Below are 13,254 nucleotides of genomic sequence, written 5' to 3' on the forward strand. Positions count from 1 at the left end.
CATCAGCCCCTCTACATCTCTACCATCGAAGGAAAGATACGCGACCAATCTCAATGGGCCATCGTCTTTCGAATAGGATTTCGCCTTTTTTGGAAGTGTATCTTGTAGTGACTTCCGCAAAGCTCGACAGAATGCACAGCCGAGCTTAGAAGATCTAGACAAATGAGGCATGTCGGGCAGGATCTCGTCGAGCTTCCAATCGAGGCGGACCAGTTGATATTCTCGCGGTACATGGTATGGGCTCCCCTCCTGCTCTGTAGGATGCAGTTCAATTTTGGACTCCGGAAAGGATAGTCGCGCGACGCCATCTTCGCCCACTACTTCCTGACCTCCAATGGCGCCATCGTCGAAGCTGAGAAGGCTGCAGCGCTCACAGAGCGTGTCAGTCTTTGGTGTATCACTCATTGGTTCGGCTGTCGAGAACTCAGCCAGAAGGTAGGCATGCTACCAGTAATGAAGAGGGTATGAATAAGTAAGATGCGCTCTCGTGGGAAAATGGTCTTGCCAAACAGACGTTTGAAGCGAAGAGGACAGGACCCTGGTGGTGTCGTGGTAAGGCAGCTGAGCGCTGTTTCCAAGTGTAGCCTGACCAGGCGGGCAGTGCAGGTGAGATGATGTCATGGTCAGGCTGTAGGTACTTCTTTCCCAGCCAGTTCGTTTGGCAGGCACCGATCAGGACTACGAGCTAGACCAAGTTGGGCGCTCCGTGCAACCCTATCATCATTCGCAGGCCCATCCTAAAAGTGTAAATAAAGTTGATTCTATCTTGCATGGGTATATAAGTGTAAATGCCAAAAAATCGCCATCTCCCGTTTATCGTATCATACATCGTATGACCAGTGAGATCCCCGTTTACCATCTCATGACCCATCATTTCATGCGCAACCGTCCAAAACCATAAACGCAAAGAAACAAAAGTCTTACCATCATCTCACGTCACACACAACATCTCCTCCCAACCCACCGTCCACCTTACACTCCCCATAACCACAACCAACAACCCCAGCCCCGCACCCACACTCGCCCCCGCATAAACATACGCACTCCTCCTCCTCTTCGCCGTATCAATCTCCACAATCCACGTACTAACCGTCGTCAAACAGCCACAGAACCCATCTTGTATTCCTTGCAGAACCGCACAGCCAACCACACTACCTCCAACCAGGCCTGTACTGCTGAGGGGCACGTGTTGGAGGTCGTACGCCATTCCCAGGACCGCAGTACCGAAGATATTGACGGTGAAGGTGCCGAGCGGGAAGGAGGGCGCGATAGGGTTCAAGAAGAGGGAGATGTAGTAGCGCAGGAGACAGCCTGCGGGGGCGAAGACGCATGCGAAGAGGGCTTGGGAGCGCCATGTTGAATAGGGAGGCAGACACACCGTGATGATTGCGCCGAACCATACGCCCCAGCCCAGGATGACGAAAATGGGATCGCAGACCCGGCGGGTGAAGCGGAAGGGTAGGCTGGGTGTGAAGCGGTCGAGGGCGAGAGCGAGGTGTGCGCCGATGTGGAGGGCGCAGTAACATGTTGCTATTGTTATTATGATGGTGGCGAGGATGGCCATGACGGAGTATCCGCCGTTTCGCGGGACTGTGGTGGTCACAGATGGTGTGGATGTATCCGCGGGATAGGGATGGTTGATGGGACTTTTGAGATCATTCGACAGCGCGAGGAAGATGTCGCGCATGAAACTCGAGAAACTGGTAAAAGAGCCACAGAACCCTGTCGCAAGACCAATATACATCGGTATCGTCTTCTTAATCTTCCCATGCCGCGCCTTGTGTTGCGAGTGTTCAATATCATTGGCGGGATAATCGGTTGGCTCAGGCAGTTTCTCTTCACCATCATTACTATTACTGCGACTCCCCCATTCGGCAGCGAAGATACGGCGGTCTTCAGATAGGAAGCCCATTATGAATGTGCCGGCGACATTGGCCCAGAGCTCAGAGAAGATGACTGGCGCGCCGGGGTAAAATGTCAGGGCCTGTAGACCCAGACGGGCTAGCGTGCCCCATATGGAGAAGAAGATGAGGTAGGAGATGGTGTACAGCTCCGTGGCACATCTTGATGCTTTTTGCTGCCCAGGGGTGCGCTTGGAGCGCAGGTAGTGCTCTGCGTCGGTGTGGTGATCGTCGTAGCGGTGGGTGTGGTCGTGGCCGTCTTCTTGGACAGGCGACATGCTGGGCAGGGCCGTAATGTCCAGCTGAGACCCTGATGCAGCACCGGGCGCTACTCGTCCGAGTGGAAAAGAGGGTCTTCTCGATCGGTGTGGATGTGTTTGAGATGCCGGACTACCACCACCTGCATTCTCTCTCTGCGACGCCCTACTCTGCGCGCGCGTTCTGGGTGTGCGCAATGGCGTGGGAAGGTTGGGCGAATGCGCGTTGTCGTTGTAGAGATGGAGCCACGATTCTGCTCCCAGGAGGTCGTCGTCGTGCTTGCTCTCGCCGGCGCGTGAGGAAACTGTGCTGAGCGAACGGTGCTTTCCGGCGTTTTTGTCCCACCGCTTCACGCTGCTGTACGAGTGATTCCGCTGTCGCGTATACGGCACATTGGGTGCGGGCGAGGCGGTCGAGGTAGGCGAGGGCAATGGCTCGCTATCCGCGTGCTCCGAGTGGACTCTCTCGAGATCGAGGTTGAAGTCGTGCAGGCGGCGCAGGTCGCTGCGGGTTCGAGATCGCGGTTCCGGGCGGTGCGCTGACTCTTCGGAGAGGGTGGAAGAACGCAGCGACGAGCGCTGGTTGTTGAAATGCGACTCGCGCTTGGTGGGGACATCGTCGTCGTCGAGAGCAGCGTTGGCCATAGCTGCCGTCCTGGTCCCGTTTGTGCATGCAGCGTCGATGTGCAATGACGTGCGGGTCCCAAGATGAGCAGTCGCCCGTAACTTTGTAGTGTATAATTTCCAGCTCAAGACGCCGTGTGCAACTTGGAGTAACGCGCCATGCTGCTTTCTATGATGCCGGGACAAAAGTGGCGATGCCCGAGAATAAGACAGCACACGTATATCAGCCCTCCTTCGCGTCTCTCCTCCCTCCTGCGCCAAATAAGAAAAGGTCAAATCTCAGTAACCTTTGCTTATGCACATAATGGGACGAATGGCGCGCGCTTCCTTTTTCTCCGATTGGCAGGGGCTCCCCAGTCTAGCGGCACTGCACCTGCCGAGGCGTGACAAGGTTTCGTGTCACGGAGGCGCCCGACGCCATGGCATCTGTTATCGCCGGCATGTGGGGAGCTAGGCGTGACCACGCGCTTGTCTCATGCACCTTCTTGAATGGACAGTAGGTGTCAAGTTGAACACCGACTATATATTCCAGAATACCAAGACCTGCAATACTACTGTATCTTCTCTACGTAATTACACTGCGAAACCACCATGTCTGGCATCAACCTCCCCAAGAACGCCCACGTCTCAACACACCCATGTCTCCAGGCGAAGCTCTCACAGCTCCGATCCGCGAGCACAGGGTCCAAAGATGCGCAGACCCTGGTGCATGAACTCGCTCTCATGGTCGGCTATGAGGCTCTGGCCGCTGGCCTAAAGGCACAAGAGGCAGGCACGGTACGTTCACCCATTCCATCACATTTACATTCACCCGGTCACATCATGTCACAAAGTGGGGTGTATTCCACGACATATACTTATAGAAGGATTCCCATATCCCCAAATCACCCAGCCAACAACCATAGCAGCAATGCTATGCTATACCATGCCACACCACCTGCTAACATGCCGTCTCTAGGACAAATCCCCGCTCGGCTACGAATACACCACAACCACCACCTCCCCCTCACCGACCTCCATATCGCTCGTCCCAATCCTCCGCTCCGGCCTCTCCATGGTCCCCGCGCTCTCCTCCCTGCTCCCCATGCCCGTGCCCGTCCACCACCTCGGTCTCTACCGCGAGAAGTCCACCTTACAACCCGTAGAATACTACAACAACCTGCCCTACCACACCCCGCACGCAGCTGGCTCAACGAAGCCCCAACCAGAGCTTGCGATTATCGTAGACCCCATCATTGCGACGGGTGCGACGGCACAGGCGGCTATTGACACCCTGAAAGATTGGGGTGTGAAGCGGATTATCGTCGTGGCTATTCTGGCGACGGAGGAGGGGCTGCAGAAGGCGTGTGGAGAGTGGGAGGAGGGCGTTGAGGTGTGGGTTGGTGGGTGCGATAAGGGGGTTGATGAGAAGGGCATGATCAAGCCTGGGCTGGGCGATATTGGCGACAGGCTGTTTTTGACGTTGGGAAAATAAGTAAATAAGGGGATATGAATCATGATTGAATGTGAAATATGAGGCACGTATGTCATGATTTCTATCGAGGTCTGAATAACGTCGTGATGAAGTCAGGATCAAGTGATTTACTCTCAAGGTCAGGCAGGTAGTCATCAGCCCTGTCCCATCTTCAATGTCTTTGGAAGCACGACCAAAGACATGTCGTTCTTCCAAAGACATTGAAGATGGGACAGGGCTGATGACTACCTGACTGTCAATGATTCTGTTGATCATACCACCGCTCCATCCAGCCCTTAATTCCCATGCGCTGACGTATGTCACGAATGCGACAAACATCTAAACAGCGGTGTGATCAAGTTGGGATCAAGTGCTTTTCTCTCAGGGCACGCAAGTTGGGCAGCAGCAATTCCACGTCATACCAACTAATCTGGTGTTCGCCCCACTTCTTCATCCACCCCGTAATGTCCATATGCTGACATTCCAAGACAATAGCCTCGGCATCATGCTCATGCCCAATATCGAAATTGCAGTGTATGATTCCGACTCCAAGGTTCATATCGCGTACCAGCGATGGCGTTTTTTCGTACATGTAGCCAAGACGACGCCGCCGGTGTAACCATGAAGATTGGGGAAGACCGTCCTCGGATCCGTAACTCATATCCAGGGCGATTTGCCAAGCGGTATCTCTTTGGAAGATGGTTCGGAAGACGTGGTGTGCCAACTCGGGGTAAGGATTGCCGTCAAACAGCAGCGTAAAGGCGCCGGATGGCATACCCAGGGACTTCAAGGCGTTTGCCTCAGTCATCCAGCGCGCGATTGCTTTCGTTGCGAACTTTAGACTTGTGTAACTTCGACTGAATATGGTACCCGAACGAGAAAAAGGCACTTGGTCCCATCCGGGGTTGTTGAAAGAATACGCAGTCATCCAAAGATTGACATGTCGCTCAACGCGTAGGCTGGGCATCTCGCGCAGGTGAGGGATAAGGCCCCGAATGTGGCATTCCGGATGCGCAATCGACTCCCGGTCTTCCATCAGTTTGATGTTCCGGATGTTTCGGATGTGCTTGCGCACCATCATTGGAGGGTCCTCTAGAAACTTGATGGCAACAGAGGCAGCGGAGTACCCGTAGTTCGCATCGTCGTGGTAGAAACGAGGCTCATTTGCAACCACGGCAGATAATTCCGGAGTCACCCCGGAAACCTTTTCCAGACGGCTGATCTCCTTCTTGCTGGGTAGTTTCCACGGCTCAGGATACAAGCTGATGAGTTCGAAGATGTTGCGAAAGACAGTGTATTTGTGTGGTGGAACCCACAAACTATTCACCCATTTTTGGCCTGTTCGAACAAATTCTGGGTCCTTTGATATGGTCCTCAAGGTATGGCAGATGAAGTCGCGGTAGATGGATGGTGTTTCTCCCCATTCGTGGCCCTTGGAGTTCATCGTGACCTCGCATTTCGATCGCCAATTGGCGAGAATTGTCTTGAACTGTGGGTACCGGGACGCTATCTCCTCTTCCAGCTTCTTTGTCAAGAATTGGCGAGCCATCACATCTACCAAGTGGTCCTTGTAAAGATCGAGCTTGTGAATACCAGCGTGCCATAGGCCAGCATCTTGGCGTGTTTCCTCTGAGAAGGCTGTGTAGAAAATGATGCTTTTGACCTCGCAGACATGCTTCCATAGTTCATCGTAGATGGTGCGGCAGGTGTACGCAAGTGGGATGTTGACAGGCTCGCCGTTCGTAGTCATGAAGCTGTGGGTCTTCGGATCGTATACGAAGCCGTCTATGTCTGGTACGTATCGTTCGTAGATCATATCCTGAATCTCGCGGGGGAGACCTAGGAGTGCCGATTCAGGATGTGTTCTTGATCCCGCCTGGGGCGTCATCGGAGATGTCTCAGAAGGATGACGCGGATTGTTCGATCTCGGGTCGGGCAGAGCTTCGTCGCTGAGCCAGGGATTTGACTCAAGAAATAGAGTACGTTGCTGAAGAATCGGGAGCTGCTCCGATGAGCTTGCATCAGTATCTGTCACCCTGATGATGGGCACCTGAAAAGGAAAGGCGGAACTGTGATCGCTCATCATGTCCATTATGGCATAAGATAATCTAATGTCGTCGCGGTGTGAGTTGGTACGTCGCAATTTGTCGCCATAGGGGTTAAGTATTGTCCAGATTGGAGACGCATTGATGAAGAAACGGCGGCCGCCACGTCTCCAAAGACAAGGCGCCATGATCCGCACATTGATTTTGGCTGTTGCGTGGAATTTACCCGCTTCTGCATTCGGTTGTTGAAGACCTGAAGGCAACTACCCGTTGAGCGCAAAGTACAATTCCCAGTGGTTCTTACACCCAGGATTGAATGCGCTACCGCACTGCGTGCATGTGCTTCCGCTGGCCATGTATTCGGTGACGGTCAGCACATGCTTGCACTGTCCGCAAAGCACTGCGCCCTCATCTCTTTGTTCCAAGGGCCAAACTCCAGACTTGTGAGACTCGCATGCATCGTGACAGCTGATGCATGCGTAGAACTTCTGGCAGCAGAAATGCTTGATGGCGATGATGTCAAGCGGGGAGTGCCAATGGGAGCATTGCGTTAGCGGTGTAACCGACAAGCCGTGAACAGTCGGAGAGTCTTGCGTTTCGGATGACATTAGGGTACCGGCAATGTCGTGTGGTGGAATGCGGTGCTAAGGCCGTGCATGTGAAGGATTTCGGCCGGCTGTGAGGCTGAAAGCTAAGAAGCGCTGCGGGATGATCAAGTGGGTGACCCCACTCTTTCGTCATCGCTTCGTCCAGTCGGAAACACCAAGTAGGTGATGAATACTGTAATCCGTCTTTTTCTTCACGACACATATAGATGTGAAGCATACATCGTTAGATGGAAATGCCGCAATGCAACGGCATGGCTTCCGTAGCTGCCTGGCATCGGGTCCCACAGGATGTATAATGAAACGTCGCGACACTTGCCAATTCGCTGAAGAGATTTCCTATTGGATCCCCGTCCCCATTGTTTTTCAGCGATGCTTCGCTCAAGCCCGAGTTTTGCCGGGTCCTCTTACTGTAATGCACAGCTCAGAGACCTCAGACGTCACTAGCCCCGCGTCACCCCACTAAGCTGTAAGAAGTGCTGCTCCTGCTCAACAACAACAACATTCCGTGCCTTCCTCATTCACAACACTCAATCACAATCCCACACCCTTATACCCTAACGTAACATCTTTTCACGCAAACACAACCAATCCAACCGCAAACATGGCTCGTCAATTCTTCGTCGGCGGCAACTACAAGATGTGGGTACTTTCACAAGCTGTGAGTGCTTGGAGAAGATGAAGAGAAGCTGACAAGTCTAAAGGAATGGCGACATTCAGACCATCAAGTCGCTCGTCGAGAACCTCAACAAGGCCCAGCTCGACCAGAACACAGGTACGTCGAAACATATTTCTAGCGATCCGAGAAAAGGGCAAAACTCCATCACACCATCAGGATGACGAAAGACTGACACCAAGACCAGAGGTCGTCATCGCACCACCAGCGCTCTACCTCCTCCTCGCACGCGAGCACCTCCGCAAGGGCATCGAGGTCGCGGCGCAAAACGTCTTCGACAAGCCTAACGGTGCCTTCACCGGCGAGATCTCGGCTCAACAACTCAAGGACAGCGGCATCACCTGGGCTATCCTTGGTCACTCGGAGCGTCGCCAGATCCTACAAGAGACTGACGACTTCGTCGCCAGCAAGACAAAGACTGCCATCGACAACGGTCTCAGTGTAATTCTGTGCTGCGGTGAGAGCCTGGAGCAGCGCGAGGCGGGTGAGACCGTCAACGTTGTCACCAAGCAGCTCAAGGCTGTCGCGGACAAGGTCAAGGACTGGAGCAAGATTGTCGTTGCCTACGAGCCCATCTGGTGCGTCAAGCTTATAAAGATAATTTTCATGCTCAATCACTAACGTAGAACAGGGCCATCGGTACCGGCAAGGTCGCTACCACCGAGCAAGCACAAGATGTCCACGCCGCTCTCCGTGAGTGGCTCAAGAAGGAGGTCTCTGCCGAGGCTGCCGAGAAGACCCGTATCCTGTACGGTGGCAGTGTCTCGGAGAAGAACTGCGCGGAGCTCGCCAAGCAGGCCGACATTGACGGTTTCCTTGTCGGTGGTGCTAGCTTGAAGCCTGCCTTCGTTGACATCATCAACGCCAACCAGGCATGAATGCCTCGAAGCGATGCTCGTCTATAGTTGATTGGAGCGTGCTTCGGCAGCTAATGGTTATGATCTTATGAAATAAAAGAAGACTTGGCTAGGACCTATGTAGATTCAGCAAAATGAACGTCAATTGAGATCATCTGTATGGGCTCTGAAGATTTCGTGATTGTTTTATTCTTGATACATTGTTGGTACAGTGTTTATGCCTTTTCAACCAGTATGTACCGCTACCATATTCTTGGGCAGGCCTGAAAAATGTCGGGTCCTTCTGCATTGGCGTCACAGAAGCAGAGCTTTGGCCGATAGGCACCACGCCTTGCCCTGATTCTCGCTGGATATCTTTGCGTATAGTATTCGTCTTCACACGTCTTCCGTTCTTCATAAAGTGACTTTGCTGCCGTGGAACGGACTCCAGATGCCCCTAACGTTCTCGTTCAGACTCTTTACTGGTCGTCCATCCAGCCTCCTGTTCTTCTCTCCTGTGCTGTTCCTTAACATCTCTGCCTTTTCCCTCACACCCTCATTCTGCAGGTTCCTCACACATATTGACCGTTGAGCACCGTTGATGTAGTTTGCGATAATAACGGGGTGGTGGCGTGGCCGTGGGCTGACGGAGATTTCGATCTGGGGGTTGCGCTTGGCGAAGGCGGGGAGAGAGGATTTGAGAAAGGCGTTCATGCCCTTCGACGACCCCCACCAGTTGCAGTAGTGGAAGGTGATGGACTTGCAGGGCAGGACAAAGGCTCCTACGCCGTTCTGCGGTCGTAATTAGCATCGAGGATGACAAATGCGGGAACGGATGAACCCGCGAAAACATACCTGAGCCTTTGCGACCGTCTTGATAGCCGAGAGAGGCATGTTGGCGGGCAATTGCGGTGGTGACAGCGGTGCTTTCACCAATCTCAAAGTCCAGAGTCGGGCCCGGATCTCACGTGCGGCGGTCGCAGCCTAGGTTTGCGCTAGTGCGAACTCCGCGTCGCAGCTTCCTCGAACGCCCCAACTCCCAAACATCGACTTTCATCGTCGCGCCCTCCACTCCTCATATTCCAACTATTCCACATCGCCGTCTGGAGCGCATTCCAGAAACAAACTCGCAAATATGACGCATCTACTCCCCCCGATGCTGCTGAACCTGTTCGCCCCGCGGCCGCCGCTGCGATGGGTCGAGCCTTCCGACCACGCGCCTGAGAAGCGCTGCACGCCCAAGATTGGCGGCATTGGCCAGTACATGGAGGCGCTGAGGGAGTACAAAGACAACGACGGCTACGTCCCCACCGACAGCTGGCTGCAGAAGCGCGATCGCAAGAAGCTCGAAAAGAAGGAGAAACAGGAGTATCTGCTTACCGAAGGGGTCAAGGATTGTACGACATCACCGCGCGCGCTTACGCTATCACTTGCGCAATTGTTATTTGCATCACGCACTAACATTATCTAGACAAACCCGTCGAAGATCCCAAAGTACAGGGCGACGCCTTCAAGACGCTCTTCGTTTCTCGCCTATCCTATGGCGTCACCTCCGATGACCTCGAGCGCGAATTCGGCCGCTACGGTCCCATCGAGCGCATTCGGATCGTTGAAGACGTCACCCAACCCGCCGACGCGCCGCCCAAGAAGCGAAAGCGCGGTTACGCTTTTATTGTCTTCGAGCGCGAAAAGGACATGAAGGCTGCATACAAGGAGACAGATGGCATCAAGATCAAGGATCGACGCGTGCTTGTGGATGTCGAGCGCGGCCGTACAGTCTCTGGATGGCGCCCGCGTCGCTTCGGTGGCGGTCTCGGTGGACGAGGCTACACCAAGGGCCCCTCTGCTCGCGGACCAAGCGGAGGAGGCAGCCAATTCGGAGGACCTCCAGCCGGCCCTGGTGGCTTCGGAGCCCGCGGCGGTGGCTTCGGTGGAGGTTTCGGCGGACGAGGTGGTGGCCGTGGCGGTTTTGGCGGCGGATTCGGGGGTGACCGAGGAGGCTTCGGCGGCGGACGAGGAGGTTTCGGTGGCCGCGGTCGAGGCGACTTTGGTGGTGGTCGCGGAGGTATCGGCTACCAGTCCAACGGCTATGGACCTCCCGATGGCGCCCCTGCTGGCCCCCGTGGTCCACGAGGTGGTGGCTTTGGCGGCGACCGAGGAGGCGGAAGTGGATTCGGAGGCGACCGCGGTGGAGGCGGAGGACGATACGAAGACCGACGCGGCGGCGGTGGTGGTGGCTACGACCGAGGATCCAGCGGCGCTAACAACGAACCGCTCGGCAGCAGAGATCGATACCGCGACCGCGACGGTGGGTACGGTGGTGGAGGCCGAGACGACGGCTCGAGGAAGCGCGGCTACGAAGGCGACAGCTACGACGACCGAAGCCAGCGCCGCAGATACTAGGCCCGCTCGATGGCTCACGTATCTTCTGCAAGGGTTTGTCAAAGGTTACCTCCCCTTTCTTCGCCTCACCCTTTCTCGGCTCTGAGGGTAAGATCGAATTTGTTCTGCTCTTGACGTTCGACCATTCAACACTGCGTTACAGGTCAGGATGGTAAGGGTTGTCGACGTGTCTCCTCTAGGCTTTCGATCGGTCATCACATTCTCGGCGACTAGCACTTCACGTCTCGATCTCGACTCTTCGGTAGGGACAAGGTACAGCGTCATCCTTCAGTCGACTACAGTCACGATCTTCATCACTCCCAGGTTTCGCACAGGTTTGGTAGGCCGGAATGGGTAGGGCAAGGTGAACTTTCTCCCGCATGTTTTATTAGCTTTTCTTTCTTTCGTTCCAAATTATCTTCCTTGCTCGCGGGTTTGCCTGGGTAGGTATTAATGTAAGTTACAAGCATGATGGTTCCTAGTAGTGCAGAGACGTCAAGGTAAGGTTAACAGGTAAGGAGTTCGCATCCTCGCTTGGTGATCTTACTGTGATGTGTTAGGTATTGAAAAGCATCTTTTTGCTACGTTACATCGAGGTGTGTGGCTGGCTACATGTGGTGATGTGTTACGAATCATCGGGTGTCGAGCTCACTTGGAGTAGAGGCGCAAGATTTGGGCGACTGTTCCAGATATTTTGATCGAGAGGCTCGCAATTGATTCCCCGACCTGCATACAGAAGTATGGATGTTCGAATCCGCCCTAGAGAGATCGACTCGATACATGCATGCTATTGTATCCGCATACTAGTCCCTTTTTCTACACCACGATTGTTTCATTGTCTACGAGGCCTTATGATTCTAGTTCCTCCGCTTAGGCGAAGGGTGCACGGACTAGGGGTGGCGCCTATTAAGTATATCGCCTAGTAGCTATATCAGTCTGCTATGCACCCTTTCCCTCTTAGTCCACTACCCCTGGTGCACTCAACCACCGTTGGGTCTGCAGCATGGCGCCACGACGACGTTTAGCTCGTGCTAGCAAGCACGATGACCTTATCCTCAAGCCCAAACGTGTTATCAAGAACAAGCCTGTGGACTGGCAAGAAGATGGACATGGCGAGTTGCAACCGATCTTCGCACCAGAGCCTTTGTTCACACCCGAGGAACTGGAACCGTACAAATCGAATCGGGCGCTATTCGATCATAAGAAGAGCCTGCGTAAGCTTGTAAGTATAACAGACGCCAGTACAAAGGTTGTGTGCTGATGAATGCAGGCCGGTCCACCGTTTCCGTTCCTTAAACTTCCAACCGAACTACGCGTCGAGATCTACCGCTACTGCCTGATTGCATACAAGCCAATCCAGCCTTATGGAGAACATCTTTCAGATATGGTCTTCTTCAGTTCTAATCGCAGCACGAGACTTGCGTTCAGTCTCCTCCGTACATGCAAGGCGATGCACGATGAGTGCGCGGAGGTACTCTACGGCGAGAATGAATTCCGCTTCGCCGGCAAGTACCAACACCTCGAGCTGCTCAAGTTCCTCACCCACATCGGGCCAGAGCATCGCATGTGGTTACGAAACCTGGCCATGAACTCGCCGTTCGTCGGTAGTGGAGACCGGATAATCGAGTATGAGCTTAAGCTCGAAGTCGACTCCATGCAAATTGACTCTGAGGATTCGTACAACTGGTATATCAACTATCAAATGATAAACCCGCAGTCCCCTCCGCTTTCCGAAGCCCAACGCCGCGAGATGACTTGGGCAGAGTTATGCAAACCACTCTTCAACCTCCTCGAATCACTACCTCAACTCCGTGTGTTGACTATAGTGCTTCCGCATGACTGGGAATACTGCAACGATGCCGGAGACTACGTACCCTGGCCACACACAATGGATTCTAGGGGACGAGAAGAGATTTGGAAATATCTATCGGGGCTCCTGCGTGTCAAGCCTTTTGTCCAAGTACGCGTTGTGCGGCCCATGGTGGAAGCCCATATGAACGATCCCGAATTTGCGGAGGAGCATCAGAATCGTGAGCGACATTTGGCGAACTTGAAGCGTAGACTGGGGATATGGGATCATCGTGTTGTGTTTTACGATCGGCGTTGGGAGTGGAGGATGCCGGACCGGGTGGAAGACGATCCTGATGAGTATCTTTGCGATGTGCGTAGTCTCTTCACCAAACGCGCATTCTAGTCAGCATCAAGAGAACGAAGGTAGATACGTTGATATTTGTGCTCTGCTTAGTCTCTTATAAACTCTATGGCTTCACAGCTACCTAGTTAGCATGTAATGAGGGTTATGATCGCCTGGTGCATTGATAGCTTATAGGGGCAAAGATAGCAATGTACATCCACAACACCGAGCTTCTATCTCATCTTGCTTATGCATGCATTGATCGGCACGTGTGATATTTGTACACTGAACATGCTAACGGTGATGAGCGATTATATTGTATCGCAGAGAGTTGAGGCTAT

General features: G+C 53.7%; 6 protein-coding genes across 6 annotated transcripts; 3 read left to right on the top strand and 3 right to left on the bottom strand.

Annotated features, from left to right (window-relative positions):
- Positions 1-931: 931 nt before the first annotated feature.
- J4E84_006822 (uncharacterized protein) lies at positions 932-2,803 on the bottom strand (the record flags this gene model as incomplete). The annotated part of the gene is made up of 1 exon (XM_049389409.1): positions 932-2,803. One exon carries the CDS (start codon positions 2,801-2,803, stop codon positions 932-934), a length of 1,872 nt encoding a protein of 623 aa, XP_049243118.1.
- Positions 2,804-3,373: 570 nt separating this feature from the next.
- J4E84_006823 (uncharacterized protein) lies at positions 3,374-4,256 on the top strand (the record flags this gene model as incomplete). The annotated part of the gene is made up of 2 exons (XM_049389410.1): positions 3,374-3,559; positions 3,741-4,256. 2 exons carry the CDS (start codon positions 3,374-3,376, stop codon positions 4,254-4,256), a joined length of 702 nt encoding a protein of 233 aa, XP_049243119.1.
- A 334-nt stretch (positions 4,257-4,590) lies between these two features.
- Positions 4,591-6,123, bottom strand: J4E84_006824 (uncharacterized protein; the record flags this gene model as incomplete). Its single annotated transcript, XM_049389411.1, has 1 exon — positions 4,591-6,123. One exon carries the CDS (start codon positions 6,121-6,123, stop codon positions 4,591-4,593), a length of 1,533 nt encoding a protein of 510 aa, XP_049243120.1.
- A 1,366-nt stretch (positions 6,124-7,489) lies between these two features.
- Positions 7,490-8,439, top strand: J4E84_006825 (uncharacterized protein; the record flags this gene model as incomplete). Its single annotated transcript, XM_049389412.1, has 4 exons — positions 7,490-7,527; positions 7,590-7,660; positions 7,749-8,139; positions 8,193-8,439. 4 exons carry the CDS (start codon positions 7,490-7,492, stop codon positions 8,437-8,439), a joined length of 747 nt encoding a protein of 248 aa, XP_049243121.1.
- A 372-nt stretch (positions 8,440-8,811) lies between these two features.
- J4E84_006826 (uncharacterized protein) lies at positions 8,812-9,291 on the bottom strand (the record flags this gene model as incomplete). The annotated part of the gene is made up of 2 exons (XM_049389413.1): positions 8,812-9,189; positions 9,253-9,291. The coding sequence occupies 2 exons, from the start codon at positions 9,289-9,291 to the stop codon at positions 8,812-8,814; spliced, it is 417 nt and encodes a 138-aa protein (XP_049243122.1).
- A 241-nt stretch (positions 9,292-9,532) lies between these two features.
- Positions 9,533-10,800, top strand: J4E84_006827 (uncharacterized protein; the record flags this gene model as incomplete). Its single annotated transcript, XM_049389414.1, has 2 exons — positions 9,533-9,794; positions 9,869-10,800. 2 exons carry the CDS (start codon positions 9,533-9,535, stop codon positions 10,798-10,800), a joined length of 1,194 nt encoding a protein of 397 aa, XP_049243123.1.
- Positions 10,801-13,254: the final 2,454 nt, after the last annotated feature.

This window comes from Alternaria hordeiaustralica (genome assembly GCF_023758085.1).
Source record: "Alternaria hordeiaustralica strain BMP 2776 chromosome Unknown scaffold_13, whole genome shotgun sequence".
Classification (NCBI taxonomy): domain Eukaryota; kingdom Fungi; phylum Ascomycota; class Dothideomycetes; order Pleosporales; family Pleosporaceae; genus Alternaria; species Alternaria hordeiaustralica.